Consider the following 25,396-nt stretch of genomic DNA (forward strand, 5'->3'; position numbering starts at 1 on the left):
GTTTTCACAGACCTTTTCACAAAAAAACCCCTAACTCCTTTCCTGAAAGGAATTACTTATTCAGAGCCTGTTGCTCTGTCTATTACACTGAGGTTGCTTTTCCTCATCTGTATGTTTTTCTTTCATACATCATCACTGAATTTCACCTGTTCTTTTACTGCTTGAGTACTGAGTATTGTGAAATCCTTTTACAGATCTTCATAGCTGGCTTTTGTTTTCATCATTCTGCATATCTTACTGCCATCAGCAAACTTTGTCACCTACCTGTCCTTCCTTCTTTCCAAATCGTTAATGAATACATTGAACAGCACAAAGCATCAGGGAAATTCAAAATGAACATTTCTTTCCATTGTGGAAACTGAAAGATTTTTTCGTAACATTTGATGCTGATCTTCTAATCATAAATTAATCTATGGAAAGGTTATTTATCCCATGACAACATCAGATCCTTTGGCAAGGGAACCCCTCAAAAATCCTATTAGACTTCATCTGCTCAGTTCTCCTTCCCTACAGGCTCTAAGAATTTGGATAGATTTAAGTTGTGATTTTTATGTGCAAAAGTCATGTTGATTCCTCAGTGATGTCCAGAATATACTTGTTCAGAAACCAGTGTTAGCTGGGAAAGCAATAATATGTTGTATTAGGCACTGTAGAAACAGAGCACGATCTCTTCTTTGAGGACCTTACATTTAAGGAAATCCAACATGCTTTCTACAGTGAAATTGGATATTATAAACATAGTTCCATTCTAATCTCTTATCTTAGATATTTTTAGATATTCAATTTTATGACTTCTAAACCTAGATTCACTTTGTTACTGTTGCTGCTTTTATTTTCCATGCTTTTCCTGTTCAACATGTCTCTGTCTGCTTTTATTTTCTGTATAAGCAACTGCATCAAGTCAATGGGTAATAGACTACTTCAAAGCAGAAATTGGCTTCATTTATTTCAAAGAAAATTCTAAAATGTATTTACTCTGTATTTCATATGCTGCAACAACAAAAACATTAAAATTAATTGTACTTTCCTCCTTTCTCATTCATGCTCCAGGCAACTTAGGCGATAAAACTAAGCTAATGTGGCTGCAATAACGTTAGCATGTAGTGCAGCTCAGTGGAAGTGGGTTTGTGGAATGAAATGGTTGATGTTGAGATGGCATCTGTCTGCAATACGGGCATTCTGGAGGCAGAGGTTCTGACTTCAGAGTAGTGTTAACCTGATACTGTGAATTAATCATCCAGCAGTGGTTGCAGCACATTAGGTGCACACCTGAAATGTATACTCTGGTTGAGTTTCCTTGAAGGGGAATTCAGTTCCTGTGCTCCGAGTTCACTGTGGTATGAGCCTGTAGGTAAGGATTGGCTATAGAGGTTTCCTCACAGAATTTGGGGGATTCATTTCAGAAGCACACTCCTGGTCTGATCTGAGAGGTTCATGTAGATTCCACAGCGTTTCCCTCTTGTTTTGACAGATTTTTCATACAGGTATCAGTTTCTGCTACTTATCCAATAAATGCTGTCTTTTGGGCTTGGAACTGATTATTTACATGCAGATATGTTGTAATTAAATTTGCTTTTCTTACCTTGTAAGAAACATGGTGCTGTCTGTGATGTGGGTAGTGACTGCTAAGTCTGCTAAGTCAATTCTAACTTGTTTTGTTTTATGGCATCTGTCCAAAGTGATTTGCAGTACAGGGTACAGCAGTGGAGCAGACACTGCTGGTGAAAGCACTGAAGGTTGGTCTCACAGGTAACAATCTGGCTAGTGGCTAGAGTCATCTCTCACCTCCCTCCCCTGTCTCCCACTCTCCGTATGCACTCGCATAGATCTGCAGCAGTTCTGCACATCTCCGCTGCGTCTAAGACACTATTGCTATTGACATATATAGCAAAACATACGAAACACTTCATATGTACAGAATGGCTGGTTGTCACAGTGCAACAGCTAAGGCTTCTGGAGACCAGAGATACCTGAAAACACAATAGTAATAGCCCAGGGTGCTAGTTAGCAGATTAAAGCCAAAGTCAGAAGTGCTGGCAAGTCTGTTTAGGCACTTAGCTTTTATTGATTGAATGGGGAATTAGGTGCTTCAGTGCCTCAACAGTTTGTCTCTTAATTCCCTTTCTAAGAAATAGAGATAAGAGCACTTTCACACTTCAGAGGAGTGGCCTGACAGAAAATGTGTTAAGGCAGTGATGTGCTTGGATGTGACAGTGATGAGGTCAGATGAGTTCCTTGTGTAGGTAGAAGGAAATATGTGAGACTAGAGTGGATCTTGATTAACAGCTTGCCTTAGAGGCACAATCCAAAGTCAATGACAAGGCTCTTATTAACTTCAGGGAGCTCAGATCAAGCCCATTGATTTGTTCTTATTTCTGCTCTAGTTGCTGTAGCCCAAATTAATGCTGTGCTGTGATATTTTCAAATACCAACATAAGCAAAGTCCACTCAAGAAGGAAGTCATAAAAATAGGAAAATCATAATGCCTGAATCATAGTACTGAATAAATAAATGTTAACCATAGGAACATTGTCCCAGGAATTAGTCTGGTAAGAAAAAGGACCGACTGATGAACACCACAATTAATTTTTTGCTTCAGAAGCTGGATAGGCTACTTAGGGATCATAGATGATCTCTATATTGACACTTTGATATTGTTAATGATTTCTGTGTAGCTTCTATCATGCAATCTTCGGTTTAGAAGTCATGTTGATGGTATGTTTGATGTATTTGAAAGTGTTAAATGGAAATAAGAATGTTTAATTCTAATAATACATATTTTCATCACAAGATTTCAAAAGTAAATCAGAGATGCAAAAGGAGACTGCACCTTTATGCTACAACGGAAACATTACCCTATTTTACATTAGAGATATAGTGTGGTAACATAACAGGTTACCACTTGTAACGTAATTGGTTATAACCCAGGATATTAAAATTCAGGGATTTCGAAGAGCCCCAAACTTCCAAGTCATGGGCCAAATTATTATGCTGCCAGGGCATTTCTACAGATAGTTAAAATCCTCTGGCGGTTACCCAATAATGAAGGACATTTCCTGTGTAGATTATATATGTATTTACACCTTCACATACAAATAGATCTTCAGCATCTGATGTCTATGAAGATTTATGGCACACTATAATTCCTAGGTTGTGAGTTAAGTTATATCCAACTCTGCCTGCCTAAATGAAAGGAAGAGAAGGAATAGAAGTGCGTAATTTTTGCAGTGCCCGAAGCTGAACAAGAATTTGCTCTGAGAAATGCCAGATGTTGATCATTTCATTTCAGGCTTATCTAAGAACACATCAGTGTTTGCAATTTGCAAAGCAACAGCAGCACCAGTACTTTAAAAATAAAAAAAAAATAAATAACAAAAAAAAGATAATCATTCAAGGCTTTAATACCTTGCCAGGCAAATATGCTACAGAGCTTTTCATGTTTGTCATTCATGGTGCCTCATTCCCATTCCTTAGGGCTATTACTCTGTTGCTTGCTGAAATACTGGAACGATCTCTTTCTGCTGCTCAAACCCATGTATTCTATCATGTGAAGACACATAAGAGGAGTATCTCATTATTCTCTCTGATTCATCAGCAATGCAGGCCAATTAATGCCACAGTTAATGGGGAGAAGTAGCTACTACAACTGCAAGCTGTATATCTTCTGTCGTTCCTGAACTAACAGTCTTGGACAAAGCTAGAAAGCAACTTTACTACATGGCGATTATTTTTGGTACACTACCAAATCTATATTTCACAGTACCATAGAAACTGGAGATGGAAAGAACCCAGCATGTTATCAGATGTGTTCTCCTGCCAAAGCAAGATTGCTTGTTGCAGACAGCCAGGTTATAACACGTCAGGCAATGAAACTGTCATAATCTCTGAAAATTCTGCCAGGGTCTAACAAACCTCACCATTAGAGATAATTTTATGTGTCTTTCTCCACTCTCTCCCTGTCTTTCTTAACACTTAACTTTTTGTCTGCCACTTCAATAGATCATTCATGAAGACCCTAGCAGCCCGCTGTGGCTGTCTGGTAAGTTAGTAAGTTTGCACTCTGGTGTTACAAATTTCAGGTTTGATTTTTCAGATAATCTAAGTATAGCTTTGTTTAGGTCTGTTTGAATTAGTGGTAAGTATGTGTTTATATATGTAGATGAAATATACTATTTGCCTTACTGAAAGATTGGCTATGCTTAGTTTTGACACTACATTGAAACATTTTGAAATAGGCATATTTAATAAGCCTATCTGACGTTCCTAGCTGCTTGCCTACTTTTCGATCTGACTTCTTTTCACCACTGTATTTTCATCTGTGCTTTCCATATAGATTATGCTGTTGACTGATCCAGAAGTTGAGAGCAGCTTATTAATCAGTTCTGATGAAGGGGCCACCTATCAAAAATACCGTCTGAACTTCTACATCCACAGTCTTCTCTTCCACCCCAAGCAGGAAGATTGGATCTTAGCATACAGCCAAGATCAGAAGGTAAGAATCATTGGTAGCATTTTTCTTTGTTTGCTCAGGAAGAACCTAGGGTTTCCCCATCCCTCTACATAACTGCTGCAGAGGTGAATTCTTTGGGGTGATAACCAGGACAATCTTTGGAAATACCAAACTGGTATTTCCAAGCAAGAAACATTTAGTAAGCCTCAATGTAAAGGGCAAAATAAAGAGACATTGTCACCTACTATGTTTTTGGAGCCTAGCCCTCTAGGATTGACCTGGAAGCCTGAATTTATTCATCAGTCCTCCTGGCAATATCATGTGAAAGGCAATGTGCAGAGAAGACAGTTAGGATCGTTGACAATTGGCATAACAACCTCTAATGAGGGGGTTTGTCCACTTATTTAACAATTCTCTTGCTCCAGCCTAGCACCAACTCCAAGAACAGTACAAGACACTCCTCGTTCCTATCTGGTTGGCATATTTTCAAGTAGCCTTTGATTTTCTAAGAGAAAAGTAATGGTGAATCAATTTCCTTTGAATTCTAGTTCCTTCAGTATGGGTAATCCATCAGCTGAATAAATATGCTGTGAAATTTGCCTTGATGTTTTGCTGCCCAAGTTGAGACAACAGAATGGGACTTGATTGTAGGGGACCTCATTGTTAGAACTTTTTGAAAATCAGGTACATCAATATTCACAAGTCAGTCATCTTCCAGTGAAGGACTTTATAGAGCTCAATCTGTTTAGTTTACCAAAAAGCAGATGGAAGAGAAACTATATTGTTCTGCATAAATATCTCCATGGGGGAAGACAAAACATATCAGTAAGCGTTCTGACCTAGCAAAAGAGATTCTAACAAGAATTGATGACTAGTAGTCAGTCAATGGCAGATAAACTCAACTGTGAAGTAACTAGCCATTGCAGCAAACTGCTCTGAGAAATGGCAGATTTCACATCCTGACGTTTTGATGTTTTTGAATAAAACTGGAAAGATACCAAAACAATTTGCTGAGATCCTAATGGGGTAAAAGAGTGAAATACCTTGACACCTAGTATATAAGCCTTTCTACAAAGTAATGTAGTGGTCTGTCTTTGTTTTACATGTGATGAATCTATGAGAATCTGAATCTAACCGATAATAAAACTATTGGCTGAATAGTTTGGATTATACATTAATGTAAATATCAACATAAAAGTTTGAATTCCATGATGTTTTCTGTGTACTTCAATTAATTTTACAAACATTAAACAGCTAATTTTCCTTTAACCTAAACTAGGCTTGTTGTTACTATTACAGTAAGTCTAAGAAAATAAAGGCATAAGGAAGCTAAATAGGTAGGTAAAGTCACAAAAAGATCTTGGAATTTTTGGAAGAGAGGTTCAGTCCTGTGCTTTAAACTCAAAACCAGTATCCTTCTAGGACTGTACCATAATATCCTTCCCAACTATAAGAAATGGATCTTGCCTGGCTAATTCTTCCTGTAAAGGCATTTCCATGAATGTTTTTCACTCACCCCTCTCACAGCATTTTGTAGAGTGTACTGTGGCTATAATTTGTTCAGAGGAAGGTGCAGTTTAAATTATTTCTGGGTGTGCAGTACGTAATTAGACAAAGTCAGAATGTTTCCTTGCCCTTGTGGCTGTTGAATTCTCTGGATTGATATGAAACTCAACAGAATCAGGTCTCAGCTCTCTTTTAGGACCATTGGAACAATAGTTACTGTGTGATAGTAACAGGAAATATATTACATGAGGGTTAATGAAACTTTTGGTGGTAAATTTGTCAAGTAAAAGTAGGATAGTAGAATATGAATTTCAGCTGTTGTGGTATTCAGCCTGCTCAGGAAATAATTCTGAATTAGAGTCCATACAGCTAATGCTCATCTAATTTATGGCAGGTGTCTACCAGCAAGTATATTGTCAGTATTCCATAGGAAACTCTCACTCTTCTTCTATAGAAAACCAATCCAGATATAAGAACATAAGACCCTTTTGTGCCTTAATCTGAATTGATGGGCTTGATGTTGTAGTTGTGTGTATGGGGTGTTTTGGGTCAGAGGCTGCAGGCTGTACAGTAAAATTTCTTTGTTTTATAGCATTGATTAACAAGTTAGGTAACTTTTGGTAATTCAGTACTATAGCTGTGAGAGAAAAATCGTGTAGCACAATGTCTGTAGATCTCCACCAATTAAATCGAAAATAGAATTTTAAAAGTATTCTGTATTGGTATGAGTCACAGGCTTGGTTTCTACTTGAGAGCCTAAAGGATACGTTTTCTGAATTCAACAAACTTTGGCAAAGAACTGTTGTAGAGGGTAACCAACAGGCAGAGTATTAATCAGCTTGAACTAAATTAAATGTTACTCAAACTAAGGGTCAAGTTCGGCCTGTGGCTAAGTGTAAATGACTCCCATTGGTTTCATGCTTGTATATCCAAAGGCAGAATTTTCTCAGAATAATTAAGAGGTCCTGCCTGTATTTAGATAATTACAATGGGAGCTGCGGTGTAGCTTGGAACAAACAACACTGCTGTTGCGATTTTACGATCTCATGCTAAGGCTGTGTTTAAGGAAAAAGACCCCGTTAGTCCTTGGATTCAGGCACTGTGTGCACACTGACGAAAAGTTACCCAAGGAAGCAAGGGAAATGTATCTTCATGGTAAGGAATTTACATTTTGATATCACAAACTTTGATGCCACTGAAGAGGCATTTTCAGTCATGAAGTTAGGATTGTTGCAGTTAGGATTGTCTCAGTCATTTAATTTTGCTGTTGACAGTCAGGTGGGAATCAACTAGAAAACATGTTTACATCCCTCTAGGAAGCCACAGCACTGTTGCCATCCATTTGCATCTTGTCATTGCAGCGAGTGGGACCACGACAATCAGGTGGTGAAAAGAGCAAGAGCTGGAGAGACAGGTATCACATTGGGTCTGGACTGCTTTTGTTCTCTGAAGTTGTCCGTCCAATTCAGGACTGATGAGGGCAAAGCTAACAGTTATTGCATGCCTCTCCTTGCTCAGCTGTAATGAACAGGAAATGGGTCACATAGCATCGTCCCCCAATCTCTTCACAGCCCACTGAGTCTATCACTATGATAAGTACCACAGATCTTTTTTTGTTTGGTTGAATAGGGATTTACTCAGTGGTAGGGAAATGTGTGTTAACTGAAGTCATTTTATGTCCCAGTTTCTTGGGTGTTGTGTGTGGGTGAATGTGGTTAATTACTGTGGTTCAGCTGATGAGCAATAACTCATTAAGCTTCAGTGACTGGGTTGCTTTTGTTCACATATCTCTCCCCTGTGTCCCTGCCTTGGGCAGCAGACTTGAATTACCACTGCTGACAGAACAGTCCCGTACTCAGTCATGACTTTTTCTTGCCAGTCTTGACAAAAAAAAGAGCAGCAAACCATCTGCCGCTTGCACTAATTGCTTCGTGATTGCTTTCATTGTTCTGGCTGGAAGTATAATTGTTACATGGCTGATTCTGACCACTTAAGTGCAGAACTACTGCATGCTTCTTCCTTTTCTGTGTAACAGAAGGTACAAATCGGGAGAAAACTTCAGACACAGTAAAGCCTTGCTGGTGAGGCAAAAGCTTGTTGGAGGTCTTGTATGTGTGAGCTCTCGTGGGTTTAATCAGCTTGCTTTTAGGATGAGGAGCCGTATTTTATGGGAGTATTGCTTATGTATTATTATGTAATCTTCAAAAGTGATTTGCTGTGTAATCAGAGGGTGGGATATAAGAGCCTCTACTTCATGTGGAGACATCTTCTGCTATTCAGATGGGTCAGACACACAGAGGAATGGTTAGTAATCAGCCGTGAATAACAGCTCTTTGGAGAGATGAAATACAGGTGAAATTGGGAAACACAAGTCAGATGGGCAAAATGCAGGGTTGTAATTGCCCAGCTCGAGAATAAATGTGCAAAGGCAGTCAAGCAGTAAAAGGCAGCAACAGAGGCTGAGAAAGCAGGTTTAAAATGGAGTTATTGTTGTTGCTTCTCCTTTCTCATTTTAAATGAAGAGCAAGGTGCCCCATACTAGAGGAGCTCTGTCAACATAGTACTAGTAAATGAAGAGGTTTACATTTAACCTTTTTTTTTTCCCCTTACCTTTTTCATTTTGGCCTTTCCCAAATACCTGATTCCATTTGTCTACCTTTATTGACCACATGTCACACTGGAGATCAATGAGTTAGGGACTGATACTTGGTTGTGTAGTTGAAGTGCTGAAGTTTAGCAAATCAGGGTTCTGTTGCTTGTGGGACAATCTATCTACTGTCATGAAACCATATAATCTTCTTCATTTTCCTACAGTAAAGGAGGTCCACTCCTCATGCATTCAAGTAGAAGAGAAAGGTGTTCTTATATCAGGGATGACAGAGTATCCACTTAGAATAGATAAGGATGCATATGGCCACAGGATATTTCTATGAGAGAACAGGCCAGCTCTCAAGAATACCTTCAGCCCCATCTATCTGTGTGTTTGGTCTAATGCTTGTGTCTAATGGTAAACTATCTGCCATAGAAATTGCCAATATTCACTCTTCAAGATGTGATGGACTGTTTTGGATGCACTTCATAATTCTAAAACCTTTCATTTTACTGCATTAGGACCTAACTTTGAGGGTGGCTCTGCTTGGAAAAGGGTCGGACCAGAGACCTCCAGATACTCCTTTCGATGTAAATTAGTCTGTTTCTGTTTACACCCTCTCAATTTGAGTGGTAACAGTCACTACATACATAGACCAGAGAAGGGGGAATAATATCCAGATTTATTTTATCGGAAATTGCATCATAGGTTGTTTGTTTTTTTTTTTTAAACCCTGCTGTCAACATCAAGTGACATAATTTTGGGGTGTTTAGTTTCCCACACTGATGAGAACATTTAGATCACTATTCACCTGGGCTGATGTTTAACTGAGGGAGGCTAATTCTGTCTAAAATTGATGGAGAGGGAAAAAGCTTCTTTAGAGTGGTAAGTTAACCGCTTTGAATCATTCTCTAGAAAAGCCTATCTCCTTTGACAGGCTACAGACACAACCAAGGAGTTAGTCTGCATAAAGCTAACATTATCCTACTTGAATAACTCCCCCTTTCCCTACGGCATTACTCCTGCAACGGTCTACATAATTTGTGTTAATATCTAGGGCACCACTAATCAACCAAGCCAGTTTTCCAGCAGACTTGATTATCCTTGGTGCGTATTGTTGAAGATGAAAAGTAATAAGGAATTTCCACATTAGAAGTTGTCCCAGCCTTTGCAATGTTGCACTTTCCTAACGATCCTAGATAGCCTTTCTGGGTTACCAGCACTTGTTCGGGGAATGGAAAGCACCTTCCACACAAAGGCCTTGTGAAAGTTAACCCCTATTTTTAAGACTTTCCATTTGATTATGTTTCCAAGTAAGTGATCAGTCATGCACAGAAACATCCCCATTTGTAGCTAGGGCTGTGCACACCATTTGTGTGAAGACTTTAAGCACAGACACCTGTCAGGCAACCTGATAACACATCTTGCACATGCCTCTTGGCAAATACGCCTTGCTATTGCTAGGCAAACTACTAAGCTTTTGGTGTCAACAAGCATACCGAAAATAAATAAGGAAGGGACATCAAAACTATTCATCTGGCTATTTTATCGGGAGTTTTCCTCCTTTCTTCTCATACAGTCAATTCCTCAGCATTGTCTCAGTAAGAAGTATAGTGGTGTCAGATTGTATCTTTTATTTTTTTTTAATTGGCCATAAGCCAGTGTACAAAGTATGTCATAAAATATGGTTTCCTAGAGTACCCATTGGTCTTTTACATACCTCACAAAGCATAATGTGCTGGGGTAACAATTTAAAATGAAGAATGGAATTATAAGTGGGAGGAATCTCTAATATTCTTTCCTCCTCTAACAAATAATAATTATTAAAAAAAAAAAAATTAAACATCAACTAGCAGAGCCCAGCAACAGCCTGGCAGTCCAGAGAAAAAGGTAAAATTCTGGGCCAGGAGTGTGATCAGTGAAACAGAAGGAAAGACTTGAGCAGTAATCACTGTGCTCTTTACCACTGACTCACTCATCTTCAGGCAAATCAATACATCCTTGCTTATCCATCTGTATAAACATCAGCCCTCTGTACCAACAAACATTTTCTTTTGCTGCTTTGGGATCTTTGGATGCATACTTACAGTTACGGGTAGATGTGTTGTTTATCTGCAGGAATTTCTGTGCTCTATATAACTCCAGTTTCTCTGCTTCCATGAAAAAATTACATTTTGCCTTTCCATTGGAGTTGGATAGTTCACTGGATTAGGAATAAAGAAATGTAATCCATATCAATAGGTCTGCCACTGATCTCTGTGGTGTTGAGCAACTCCCTTCACTTTTCCGTAGTTGACTCACTTCTCCCTTCCTCTGTCTGTCATTTGTTTTGACTGTACTCTCCAAAGTGTCTTTTGTGTCTACACTAAATTCACTTGAAGCCATAGGTTTTCATGATAAACATGTAATGATAATGTAAATGCTAATAATAATTTATTTTTAATTTTAAAGGTATGCATCTGTGCATGACAATTCTGACACTTTAAATTCTGGTGTGATAAGCCTTTTCTGTTGTGTGTTATATCAGAATGGGAAAATTTTCTAAACAAAAATACATGTATTTAATGCAGGTATCTAAGCAGTTACGAACCTGCCTAGTAAATTCACAATACAACAGAAAGCAAGTGCAGGATACCCTGTTACCTGTTACAGAGAGAGGATTTTTTTAACAGAGAAGTGAATTAACCTTGAGGATAACATACTAAGAGGAGTGGTAAATTCATCATCCCTTGGACTTGAGATTGGATGTCTTTCCCAATGATACAATCTACTTCCATCATCAGTTGTTGGCCTGAATAATTCTCTCTACTACTTGAGTTAGTGGTAAAGATTGTGCAGCATCTGTTAGGAGGAGAAGAGACTGACGATACTAGTGGTTCCTTCTGGCTTTAAAACATATATACCAGGCAGATTTCTTTAAATATCTGCTGGTAAAAACTTGCCACTTTTTCAGTGTATGAGTTGAATGCAATGGAGACGTCATGCTAATACAGTTGCTTACAAACTGCCACAAAACCAGAACACCAGCTGATGTGGCTTATACGCGAGCATGTGTGAGGAGTTATTGAGGGACAGGTTAAGAAGAAAGCTGAGAGTCATCTCCAGGATGCTTTGGTCTGATGAACACACACAAAAGAAATGGCTGTGTTACAACCATATTGCAGAACAAGTCTACATGAAAGTAGTGTGCAGTTCATTAGCAAAAGCAGCCACAGAGCTGCAGACCTCACTGGTGTTTGAATGGGATGTGAAGCAGGTATCTGAAAGCTTTATCACTCTGATGTGTTTCCGTCAGCATTCAATAAACACCAATTATTGGATAACCTTATTGATGGCTTCTGGGTGGCATGATTAATGCATTGCTGCAACTTAAAATGTTCAAAGTCTGTGCAGTGTCCTATGAACTTAATTGCTTCAAGGTTATTTAAACATCTTAATACTGGAACTTACAATTACATTAGAGATCAGGGAATTAAATGAGTATCAGGCCTGTAGCCCGTTTTTGTAGCCTGGGTCATGAGTCTTACACTCTGTTCTAGGAAGCAAGTACCATGCACGAGTTCACATTCTTTGTTTATACAAAACATACTGTTCTATTAAATTCAATGTAGGAAGAGAAAAGCCTGCCCCATTGCTCTTCTAAATGAAGAATAATGTGATTCAGGGAATAGCAGCATACCTCCCAGCCTTTGACTGCTCTGAAGAAGAAATGCCCTGTGCAGTAATTTCTTTAATGTACTTTATTTGATACCCAAGTAAGCTTCTCTGGATGCATGTTGACAACACGTGTGTGTCCAAGTCCCTGCTCTTTCTTTTTCATGGTTTGAGATGTCTGTAGCACCGCTGTGGAAACTTCTTTCCTACTGTGATGATTTTTTCATCCAGCAGGTAGATCCAATGAAGTAAGGGTCTGAAAGATCATAAAGGACTACTGTATATTACCTACGTAAACATGTTCAATCTTAAGTCCTTACCTGGTGCATTAGCTGCATCCTATTCTGCAGACTCCAAAGAAATGCAAGAGAGACTTAAACTGTAGTACATCACCAAACTGAAGAAATCCATGTGTGTATCCTGTTGCTCTTTGCTTTCCTGAAGGTTTTATATCTAAATACGGTCTTTCACAGTGGAATATCACTTTAATAATGCCCTTGTGAACAATGAGAATGACTGAAACCTTGTAGAAGACTAGAATTTCTTCAAATGCACCTGTGGTGGTAGTAAGTACAATTTATCAGCAATGAACTTATTCAGTATAAATGAACGAGGATAGTAAGAAGGACTTGCTTGCATTTATTTCAAATTATCTTGTTGCATCTTCAGTAAGAGTTGTCTTTATCCAATTTGACTCTGTTATCTTTATAGAAAGCTAAACTGTGATTTTGGAATGTTTTATTCTTTGATGAACTTGAGATAAGCTTAAAAAAACTACACTGCAGATGAGGAAAAACTGATCTCTAAAAATCTGTGTGGTTCATCAGTACAATATCTGTGGTTTAGGTGCACTGGTGTTTTGGAGATTTTTTTTCTGTGAGTAAATTCAGTCTGAAGGGGTGATGGTGAAACACTATGAAGAGGGTTAGTTTTAATGGCCTCATAGAAGCACCAGGAAGTGTAAGAGGCAAGAAGTCAGCATATGCGAAGAAACTGTCATGAGGATTGACCAGTAGGAATCTTCTCAGGGAATTAGAGATTAATTTGAATCAAACCCAGTGCTTTCGAAGATGTTCTGAGCTAGTTTTCCAGTTGCATATGTTTTTTTAGGTCAATACTGTAGCGTAGGTTGAATTGCTTTGGTCAGATCTGTGTCCAGAAAGAATAAATGATGCTTTCATGCAAACTATAAGTGAGAGAAAGAGAGCTTTTTCTTTTGTGAATTTAAGAATAGCAAAGTTGGTAAATCCAATCAACAGGTAGACTCCGTACCATATTCCATGATAACTTGTTTAGGGGGAATTCCTTAAGTAAAAGAAAAATAATGGGAACTACCAGCTTGCTCAGCGTACTTGCCTCATGTCACTTCCAGCATGTAATTTGAATCACCTTTTCTTTAGTCAGATTCTGAATTGGTATGTGCATTATGTTTTTTTGCATGAGATGAGATTAGCACATAAAATTGAATATCCTCGTCAGCATAGGAAGCACATGGAACTACTGCATGATTCAAGATCAGTATGGGAAGAAGCATCAGAATGAAATATTTAATCAGAATATCCAATTAGTTTAAATTCTGAATGATGAAACATCGTGGGCACTCTGGGTCACTTGTATCTGCAGCAGTTTGTATAGGTGTTAAAATAAAGCTGAAGTTATGAGGGACTCTGCAGATGACAGAAATCTTTGGTTGGGAAAATAAATCTTTGAGAACAGAAGGGATGATGGAAGGTGTAGCATAATGACCTTTCAAATGGCATTGTATCACAATTGGTGGGTCATTCAGATTTTCAGTAGTCATTAAGTGTAAATGTATTGGGTTTGCACAGCAAGGTTTTGGTAGCAGGAGGGCTACAGGGGTAGCTCCTGTGAGAAGCTGCTAGAAGCTTCCCCTGTGTCTGACAGAAGCAATGTCAGCTGGCTCCAAGATAGACCCGCTGCTGGCCAAGTCTGAGCTTGTTAGCAACGGTGGCAGTGCCTCTGGGATAATGTATTTAAGGGGGAAAAAACCCCTGCAGAACAGAGATTGCAGCTGGAGAAGAGAGGAGTGAGACTGTGAGAGGCACAACTCTGCAGACGTGGGGGGCAGTGCAGAAGGAGGGTGGGGGGACTCCAGGCACCGGAGCAGGGATTCCCCAGCAGCACGTGGCGAAGCCCACGGTGAGACACGCTGTGCCCATGGTGGAGCAGATCCCCCCCACAGCCCATGGAGGCCCACGGCGGAGCAGATCCCCCCCTCAGCCCGTGGAGGCCCACGGTGGCGCAGATCCCCCTCTCAGCCCGTGGAAGCCCACGGCGGAGGCGATCCCCCCCCCGCAGCCCGGGCAGGGCCCACCCCCGGAGCACAGGGTGCCCGCAGGGGGCTGTGACCCGCGGGCAGCCCGCAGCGAGCAGCTCCTGGCCGGGCCTGTGGCCCCGCGGGGGGGCCGGGCTGGGGCAGGGTCGCTGGCCGAGGACCCACGCTGGGGCAGTTCACAAAGAACTGCAGCCTGTGGGAAGGACTCATGTTGGTCAAGTTCGTAGAGGGCTGTCTCCGGTGGGAGGGACCCCACGCTGGAGCAGACAGCAGAGGCAGCGTGTGAGGGACTGACCCAGCCCCGTTCCCTGCACGTTGCAGGGAGGACAGAGAGAAATCAGGACTGAAGTTAAGCACGGGAAGAAGGGAGGGCTGGAGGAAAGGTGTTTTAAGTTTTGGGTTTATTTCTCATTATCCTGCTGTGATTTGATTGGTAATAAGTTAAACTAATTTACCCAAGTGGGGTCTGTTTTGCCCAGTTGGTAACAGCTGAGTGATCTCCCTGCCCTTATCTCCACCCACGAGCCTTTTGTTATATTTTCTCTCCCCTGTCCAGCCGAGGAGGAGGAATGGTAGAGTGGCTTTGATGGGCACCTGGCATCCAGCCAGGGTTAACCCAGGACAGTAACCTTACATTCAAAGACAGATGTTAAATGAGGAATGTTTTCCTGTCATCTTTTGATGATATATAGATTGCTGTGAATGTAACTTTTTGGTATGGTGACTTTGATGAATATGCAGGTAGCAAAATTACCCGCTGGCTCTGGGGAGCACAGAGCTTGTTGGACCTGGGGAGGAATGGTGACTTCTCTCTGTAAGACAAGTTTGCATTTACTAGCAATATGTGGTTGATACCATGCTTTCTTTTAGTCATCAGGTTCAACAGCCAAATAAACAATTCAACTTGTAAGAGCCATTTTTTCATCTGGGAAAATCTCAGGGGAAATCCAGTGTTTGTAAGGGAAACAAGTGGTGCACAGTACAGTTTTATTAAAGTGTATGTCCAGGTGCAATACCTTATAAAACTGTTGACAGCTCATTTTGTTTGTCCTAAAGATGTGTTTATGTCAGAATATCTCAACTTTGTAATTCAGTCAAACTCAGGTAGACAACAGGGTCCTAGAAATCATAATTTCATACCATCGGTGATTACATTGGAATGAATCAAATTTATCTGATGTCTAGAGAACATTAGATCCTCAAAGTTCATATTTTAGCTACTTGTTTTGGAGTGTTTAAAATTCACATAGACTAATAAAAAAAAAAAGAAAAAAAACCCAACCCAAAACCCAAACAAAAAAAAACAACACCCAAACCAAAGCCAAATAACACTGCTGGTAGATTCGAGAAAGATGAATCCTCAGTATCGTTGTTTTAGCTCCATAAAAATGAGTGGAAGTCTGATGTTTTATAGCACTTGTGACTTCCACACAGTCCCATTGGAAGAGGTGTTTTAAGGATGAGTCTGTATATTTACATGTTAGTTTATCTATAGTTTTTCAGTTTGTAAGATGGTGAGAAGATTGTGTTCTTTACAGTATTTGTTTATTAGAGGTATTGCTTACTAAGACATGTCCATTGGAAGAACTATTGAAGGAGCTGATTACCTTCTGAATCCTCTTTTGCTAGTCAATTTACATAAGCTATATATAGGACATATACATATAAGTTTTATGTATATTTAGCATACAAGTTAATACCGACTCTGTTGATATTAATACTGGTGTTCAAATGTAGTAGTAGTTCAGAGACTTATAAAACATAAGCCACTGATGAACAATGAGAAGAATGGAATGAATGGTATCTAAATATTTTCTAAGTCCTGTGAATTATTGAAAACTGTTTTTAAAGCCAGTGTAATGTAGAAATCTTACGGCAGAACCATTGTTTCATCTTATCCAATGTTTCCAACAGTGGCCACCTTGTTCCAGAAGAAAGTACAAAATTCCTGGATATCTGTGCTGCTTTGTGGGTGACAACCAAAAGTATTAGACGTAATATAGGAAAATCGTCTAATTTCCACCATCCTGAATAATGGAAACTTTTACCGATATGTCTATTATGGGGAAAACTTGGCCATATGCTTCTCTGCACTTATAATTTCCATGTATTTATAATAGTTACTAAGACCCCCAGCAATCTTTATCTTGTGTAAACACATGCTACAGCAGATGATTTCTGCTCCAAAGAGCTTAGAAATCTGAGTGAAGGGTGTGTAGGAGGTACGACACATGGGCAAATGAGGGAAGAATAAAATAGATCTAATCACATGATGGAAGGGGCCAGAGCTCTCTTACAGGTCTGAACTAGCACACAGGTAGATTATGAAAAAATACAGGGCAGAAGGGCAAAGAAGGATGCATGACGGAATGTCCAGAGCTGTCCAAAAGATAGAGGGTTTTATAAAGCTAAGGTCTTGAGAGCTTTCTGCTTTGGAGAGATTTTCCAGAGCTGAAGGAAAGTGTAGAGTTTTTCCTCTTCCTCTAGTACATGCTTTCCCTTCTAGAAGTGATATTGCAGTTAGATCAGTTGAGCCAAATTAAATTCCTGTTACTCTTAGTGGAACATTTTGGAAAAACAGTATTTTTTCTCCCTACATTTTCTGGAATGTAGTTATTATTTATAGTGCAAACTGTCAAACTAAAGTAAATAAACCAATCAGTTTTGACTGATTCCTGTTAAATATTTTACTTTTACTAAGAATTTATGCATACAGCTGCTTCTTCATCAAATGCTTTGTTTTTTTCAACTACAAACATTTCTAAAATATTTTTTCTTCTGCATTTTCACTGGATTATAGGAAAGTTATCGTTAGTTTACAAACTATTTTTTGTTTTTAAAAATATCTGTATATTAAAGAATGTTTTGACCATCTCAAATTGAAAATGTTATCCATGAATGCAGACCAAAATGTGAAGAAATTACTTAAGTATAAAATCAGTGCTGGAAAATTCAGGAAATTAGAAGGGAAAGAGATGATTACATGGCAATTGTATCTTGCTGTTATCCAGATATTCCAAAATATTTTAAGATTAAGCTTACGCTATCACTATGAAATATGCAAACAGCTCTCATACTTCTCACACAGGTTGGGAAACAAGAGGGAGGGAGAGTAGCATACAGATAAGTGTTTGGTGTAGATAAGGAAAGAAGTTCAGTTTTCAGATGTCAGCTTTCCCTACTCCAGAAGACAGTAGTGTCATGTTGAGAGAAGGCTCTTTCTGTAGCTGGGGGATTGTCTTGCAGTTCAGATGGTTTATTTGAATCCCTGCTCAACTCAGAAGCTATTTGTAACCTTGGGACAGCCTTTCCTTTTCCCTTGCATTTCTGTTTTCCAATATAAAAGAGGTAGGGGGCAGGTTTCTACTTCACAGAATATTAGGATTTTAAAAAGAGAAACAAAGCAAACCCAGACTGTTAATGATTGTTAAGTACTCAAGTATTACGCAGAAAAATAAATATACAAGAGAAAAGGAAGAAAGAAGAGAATTATTCCCTGATGAGCAAGGGTCAAATCTGAGAGATCAATACAAGATTTGTACTTCATAACTGTTTTGTCTCAGTAAAAACAGAAATGTCAGGTCACTACTTGGTCCTCAGATGAAAACATACATTGAAATTGTAATAGGTTCCTTTTCTATTTGTGGTTGAAAAAGAAGTGTAGCGAAGAATATTATCTAACTTCAGTCTAATAATGAAAATTGTCATCAGACAACAGTGCTTGCCAAAGAAAATAAAATGTCATCTCTGAAGGGAATGCATGCGTAAGTCTGTCACAAGGAGTCCCAGGAGAGAGAGAGAGGGCTTTTATAACAACAAAAAAATATGATGCTGGGTTTGAAAAATATCCATACAAGCACTATAATTGCTAAATGGGGGAAAATAATCCCAGCTGTATCTTAACTGATACTTGACAAAAACCTAGCCTCCAAATATTTCTTTTTTCTGGTCCAACTATATAAACTCAGTCCAGAATGAATGATACTTTGAATAAAATACCTGAAAACATCCTCACTGCAAAGGATTTTTTTTTTTCTTTTTGTGGGTGGTGATACATAAGATGGGGAATTGCCCCTTTGCTAAAGATAGATTAGTGCTGCTTGTGCTGCTGTGAGTAAAGGCTGAGATTGGTGCTGAGATAATAGCAAACGAGCAAAAACCTTCTAAAGCCTGGTTATTAAAGTGTCTCATCAAAGACAATGACAGCTTTGGGCATAGGTTCCCAGGGAGTTGATATTTCCTTTTGAGCGCTGTTGCCTTTTCTCATGCACTGTCTCCAGCTCACTGGGCACTGGCCTCTAATTTGAGAGCCTAGTCCTGACAGTAGAATTACTATATCAGTTTCCTCCCTGTGAAACAAGCTTAGGAAGTCTTGCATTTCTCCACTTTTTGCCTGAATCATGTCTCATTCAGGGCACACACTAATAGAAAGCAGGGCTCCCCGGGTGCTGTGCAGCATCACAGCTTCTGTTCTGCTGGGGGACTTGTCGGATGCACCAGGTGAACAGCCCCTCTGAAGAGTTCTGCTGAAATAGCTGGAGGGAAGCAGTACCACTGGGGCCATTCAACCGCCTGGTGCTGCAGTGGGACAGCAGGCATGGAGGAGGATGCTACACAAGCACAGAAAAAGGTTTTGCAGGCTGTAATTAATGCATTCTGGATACTGTTACTATCACCAGCAAATTCAGAAAGGAGGTAACCTGCTGAAAGATGTGCTTAGGGAAACAAGAGAAGGAGTAGGATGAGAGATACTAAAGGGGAAAAACAAGATTTACTGTGATGGTTTCAGCCATCTGAACATCAGTGTCCATGGAAAGCTTGTATCCTATATATCCCTTGTCTGGAAACACAGAGGTGTTTGCTGAGTTGTTTGGATTGCTCCCTTAAGACGTATTACCTGGCATGGAAGAAACTACTTTGCCGTGAGGGGTAAAACATTGACATTAGAGAGAGAGATTGACAGTATTATTGTTATGTTTTTAATTTTGCTGCAATTAGGAAAGCAGGTCTAGAAATGGATTTTGAATGTGAAGGGGGGAAAATACTCTCTGTAATGGTAAGGTTCTTTATTAGGTGACCTCAGAGGACTCTGCAAAAGTAATTGTTAAATGTTCCTAAAGGTTTTCTTTAATTTAAAAAGTGGACATTTTCCTTAGTTATAATTAGGAGCTCCTGAAGTTTCAAATAAGAATGTGTCTAGAATCTTCTACATAAGGAAAAAGCACAAACTCACTACTGAAGTTTTAAAAGTGGATGCAATTCTATCCACAAAGCTAAACTGGTTTTCCTTTTCTTACCCTTGTTATCTTTTATCCCCTCCCCCTTCTTCCACCTCTCTTCTTTGACAGTGTTCAAGAGAAGGGGAGATGAGAAAAAGAGGTGAATTTTTAGTTTTCATATTTTAAAGTAGATTTCAATATATGCTAGTCTACTGTTTACCAAAAAGCTGTTGTAATTAGTTTCTCTGTGTCCTTCCAAGGTTTTACAGTAGGGAAGCTGAGAGATATAGGGGTTTGTGCTGGGAATGTAATGCAGAATAAGAAGTAGATCTCAAGGTTTCTTACATCTCAGTCTCATAATTCTTAAAATACATTCATATCATCTTTCTCATAACCCAAAGCTTTAAAATCAGCTTCTTTCTTTCTCAGTCATTCTCACAGACATCTATCTTCCTCTTCCCTGCCAATCCACTGCCACAACTTGTTCAAAACAAAAAAAAATTGTCAAGGTTTCCACATAAAGATTCAGATTGTTCATATTTTATACAAGATCCTGAAAGTGGTGTTGTGAAAAGGCAGTACACAGTTCAAAAAGGGGATCCAACAACTTCCTTTCCAGAAAAGGGGACTTACCAAGCCTACCAAGGAAGGGAAGGAGGGCAAATAAGATGAATCTGCAAGTAAAGTATATGGCTGACTGCTGCTGAGTGCTTCCATATGAGAAATCTGAAGTTAAATAAAGCAAAAGAAAGAATCGAAGTGAGCCTTCCCTCTACTGTCCTTCTGAGAATTATCTGATGGCGGCCTTTATGGAGAGCAGCTGTTTGTAAGTGCTCTCTAACAGTAACATTTGTATATCATTCTACAAAGACATGTCAAAGTATTTATAATACCTGTAACATGCCTTTTTGCTGACCTTTTTCAGTCTGGTCTGGTATTTTTCATGGAAAGATTTTCTGAAGTGATTGATGTGTTTGAATATTGTTTGTGTAACCAGAATAAGAGAAGGTGTCACGTTGTTTGCAGGAGAAGGACAGGAGCAAAGAGAGAATTGAGGGTTTCTGTGGTACAAGTAACTTGTGCTCTTTAAACTCATTCAGTCCTGAAAGAGAAGTTTAGACATATTAGAGCACTTTTTTGGTGCCAGACGGAACAAGCTCTCTAGGGATAGCTACAGTAAGTGGAAAGAGAATGACCTCCTAACATATTATCAAAGAAGGCAACTGTTTATTTCTGTTGTCAGAGCTAGGGTAGGATATCAGACTGCTGTACGTCTGGTGTCCACCACAAGTTTGAAAAAGGAAAAGGCAGCATTCCCACACTGCACAATTTTATTTTCTGGGAGTGCCATGAAGACCTAGATGGTGAGTTTTCAGTCATGGCAGGTTGCTGGCTCTGCCCGTACGGTGGTCCCTCAGTTAATACCAGTCGTGTCTCACACCACACAGCTCAGTATTGCCTCTGCTGCTTCTCAGCTGCCTCAGGTGTGTCCCTTTGAGACTGGAGTATGTAAAAATCCAAGTCACTATCTGAGAAGTGATGCAGGCTTCTTCAGATTAATTTCTCTATTGTCTTTGTGTTTTACTGTGATTCATGACTGTTTGTTTTTATCCTCAGTTATTCAGTTCAGTGGAGTTTGGCAGAAGATGGCTGCTTCTTCATGAGGGAGTTGCACCAAACAGGTTCTACTGGTAAGAGCAAAAAACCCTTCCTCATTTCCTATACATAGCTGCTCCATACATACAGAAATGTTGAAATGGGGGCTTGAAGGCAAAGTGGCTGAATACAATCCACGCTGCTGATTTGTTGAGATTAATTTAGAACTAGTATGAACAGGGCATTATTCCTCCTGTTACGTGTTTATACAGCACTTGAAAATGGGGTCTTTGATCTAATGATGATGCACAACTGAAATATACTGAATAATAGTCTGAAGAAAGCATTAATTTGGGAGGGGAGACTTCTATAATTTCCTGTGAACATTTTGAGTTCAACTGCAACTCTGCACAGCAGAAGCATGTTTGCTTTTGCACCAAATATAGAGAAGATATCATTCTGGTACTGCTACCAGGGAGGGCCAAAGGCTTGAAGACTTGCAGTCTTTGAGGATACTAGCATTTCTGCCACTAGTAACAGTGGACATCCTCCAGTGGCTGGTGTTAATGCTTTTAGCTGCTGTTAGTTCTGTTTCACACACAGTTCTTCATTAGGAGCTTAAAATACTCTGCAATATTGCTTCTAAGTAAGTGCAAAATTTCGAGTTAGATTTCAAGATATATGTATCAGCCATGTGTGAGTTCCTCTCACTGACTCTTTGAATGTCAGTCAGTTACAGCAATGGCAAAGCATTTGTATGTTTTATGCCAAAGTTACCTTAAAGAATTATTCATAGCTCTTTGTCACTGATGCAAGCTTAACTGTTTGCTGCATTAACTTGCACTATACAAATTCACTTAGTGCTGTAGCCTACATGGTTATGATAGAATCTGAGCATCTCACGTTTTTTAATATATGGGGTGTTTGTAATGGAGGATTTGACTTCAGATTCAGACACTTCTAGCAGCCACAGCCTCTGAAAAGTAGCCCCTGGATGTATGTCCAAACTTCATTCTGCAGTTCACTACTAGCAATTTCCTTTGGTTTTGGAGTCTCATCTCCTTCAGTTTTAATCAGCACAAATTTACCCCATGGTTCTGGTGTACTGATTCTCTTCTAGTGATTCTGATTCCAGGCAGATCTCTTTGCATTTGCTTTCCATAGTAATGATTTGCATAACCACTGTAATGCTCTGTAACTACACTTGTAGTGTAATACTTAACTGAAACACCTCCACGCTGTCACGTGATGGCAATTAGTGTAACTTTGACTTATGTGGAAAAGAAAGCCAAGGCACAAAGGAGACACAGGACTTTTCCTGCAAATAGGGTTGTCATAGTCTAAGTCAAAGATAAATTCACTTTTATATTTTGCCTTACTCCTCTTTTTGCTTACACTGGTGTAAATTTTTGAGACTTCTCATCAGCTCTTTATGGAAGCAGTAGTCTACCTGTGAGCAGAAGTTGGCTCATGTCCTGTGAATCTGGCCTTTAAAAGAGAAGCTTTTGATAAAATAGTAATCTTGAAGTCAGGAGGAGCTCAACCAGATGATTAAAATGAGACTCCCATGGTAGCTTCTAAAATATGAGTTTGTGCCAATAGCACAGGTTTTGAGCATATCAAGATTCAGGAGAGGTTCAGTCAAATATTTTCTTTTAATTTATGAAAGAAGTAAGAGCTCTAGGTCAAATTTACTTCCAAAATTGAATTCATATTTGGTCTGCAAGGGATATACCAGAGATTTTGTTTGCTGCTCCTGCTTTTTAATCCTTTCTCAGAACCCATGTTAGCTGAAGCTTTTGCAAAATAAATTCAATTTTTAGCTTAAACTTGTTTTTGTGTGAGTGTCTGTTTAGACAGGCATGTGTATGCCACTCCTATTTCTTTCCTACAGGACTCCTAACAGGGTTTCAAAGTGTCAGATGAAAAAACACAGCCCCATACATGACTTGATTTTTCTGGGCTAATGAAAGAAGAAGGTCCTAGAAATCTGGGGACCCAGTCTTTGAGACATCCAACAAACTTGTACTCGCTGAAGCAGGTCAGAGAGCTGGAAAGAATGTCACTGTTCCTGGATCCCTGTGTCTTGTACTGCACTCCAAACCTTTTGAAGTTTCTCATCATTACTTACAGTAGTGGTTTATTGTGAGTTGAGCTGATGGATGCCCGCAATAAGAATAATGATGAAAATGATAATTTTTCCCTTTCCATGGAGCTCAAACTTTGAAGGCCTCTTAGAACCTAACAAATAAGAGAACTCAGGCTTGGAGCTTCAAAGGCAAAGAATAAGTTGAAAAGATGAAAAGATGTTCCAACCACCTATCTAATTCCCTATGGCCATAAACAAAACATGAAACTGCAAGCTTGTATTTTCACCTTGAACAAAATGTCTCTTGCATAACACACCTTGGTGTGAGCTAGACCATACTTCTGCTATCAAAGGCAAGCATAATACAACTTGTGGAGACATTGCATCTCATTCTGGCTTATTTGTTATGATCACCATCACCTTGGAAAAAAAGTAGTTAGCTGCAATTATATGGACACTGCCTGTCCTTAAAGCCATCCATGGTAGAAAACAGAGCTTTGCATGTGCAATTGAGAACATGTACACCACAAAGAGCAACACTGAGCTTTTCTATGCATTTACATTTCTGTGCAGACAAGTACCTGAAGACAAAATAGACATTGAAGTGCTGAATCAGAAGGGCAGACCTCTGCATGCAGAGTGTGGCCGCTGCTGACTCCCCATGCAAGAAAAGCAAAAGGGAACTGGGACATAAGAGGGTGCAGATGTACAGTTGAAAATCAAATTTCTACAGCTACATCTCTATAGCCAGTGCTGATATACAAGTTGGGTGGAGCCTTGTTCGATGCCCTATGATATGTTTATGCTTTGTTTTAATTAATTATTAGACATTTGGGCTTGGAAAAATACAGAGTCAATCAACCTGAAGAGTTGGAAGACTGACTTCCACTCATTCATAAAGGCAGAAATGAATAGTGAAGGAAAATGTCTTCAAGTCACAGCTGTCAAGGAAAGCAGACTGTGGGATAATCTCTCCTGTTCCTGGTGCTTTCTCTAAATCAAATGATTCTGAAGGGATCGAGCAGGGCACAGCTGTATTGTGCAGAGAATAAGGGCTATAATATCTGTGGAGAATGAGAGCTATATTCCAATATCTAAGGAAGGCCGAGAAGTTGCTTTGTTACAGACTGCTTTCAGGACTATCCAAGCTGGGACTTTTCTAAGATCAGGAACACACGAAGCAAAGCCTTTGGCATCAGGCCTTCTTGAAGCTGCATTTACTTAACACTGCTTCTTCTGATGGGGAGGGAATATCTGGATTTGAATGGTTGATGAAAGCAAAGATGTGTTTTCCTGATTGCTCACTGATAATTTAATTGCCATTTTACTCTGTCATGTGGTCTTCTAAATAGTTTGTGGGTCACTCTAAGGCTTGTGAATAAACACCGTTGAGCTTGCTAGTTTTAGTCTTGGGAAGGCTCTGCCTGCAAATGCTGTCAGAGAAACCGTAGCATCTGTTTCAGCTGCATTTCTTATATCTGTTTTGAAGATAATTTTCTTTTTTATTTGCTTATGTTTGACTGCTCTGTGAATCCCCTCCTACTACCACCCTGGAGAAATTTAAACCCCTGAAGAACAACATTAAAGCAGTCTGCTGATGCCTACTGCATAACTCTGAGAAAACATTCTGTGTAGAGACAACTCAGCTCCTTGTAGCTCCTACATATTTTGTGTTCTTGTATCCTCTGTTTCATTAAGAGGAGTCATTAACGTGAAAATAGAATCTTTGTTCAAAGCTCCTCTGTTCCCCCTTTTCATTCTTCTGTCTGGCAGCTCTAAGTGATGCCTTGACATCCACACTTGCGATGAAAGGGATTGTAATGTCACTGTTTGGAGGAAGATATCAGATAGGGGATGAGCAGATAAAGTCAAACCTTTAAAATGAGAGGTGACTGGAGTTTTCTTATCTTAAAAAAAAAAAAAAAGAAAAAAGGACAAAAAAAGGTCTGTAATTCTCTACCTCATTTAAAGGTTGTAAGGACACATTTGTGCTGGG

The 25,396-nt window shown here is 39.4% G+C and overlaps 1 protein-coding gene across 4 annotated transcripts in view; it reads left to right on the forward strand.

The window, feature by feature from the left end:
- SORCS1 (sortilin related VPS10 domain containing receptor 1) overlaps positions 1-25,396 on the forward strand; it is a 304,454-nt gene that overhangs the window by 178,425 nt on the left and 100,633 nt on the right. For all 4 annotated transcript variants that reach the window (XM_056352733.1, XM_056352734.1, XM_056352735.1 and 1 more), the window contains exons 4-5: positions 4,334-4,492; positions 21,333-21,406. In XM_056352733.1, the coding sequence (XP_056208708.1) occupies positions 4,334-4,492; positions 21,333-21,406 (233 nt within the window). The remainder of the gene's footprint in view (positions 1-4,333; positions 4,493-21,332; positions 21,407-25,396) is intronic.

This window comes from Falco biarmicus, chromosome 9, assembly GCF_023638135.1.
Source record: "Falco biarmicus isolate bFalBia1 chromosome 9, bFalBia1.pri, whole genome shotgun sequence".
In the NCBI taxonomy this organism is placed as follows: Eukaryota; Metazoa; Chordata; class Aves; order Falconiformes; family Falconidae; genus Falco; species Falco biarmicus.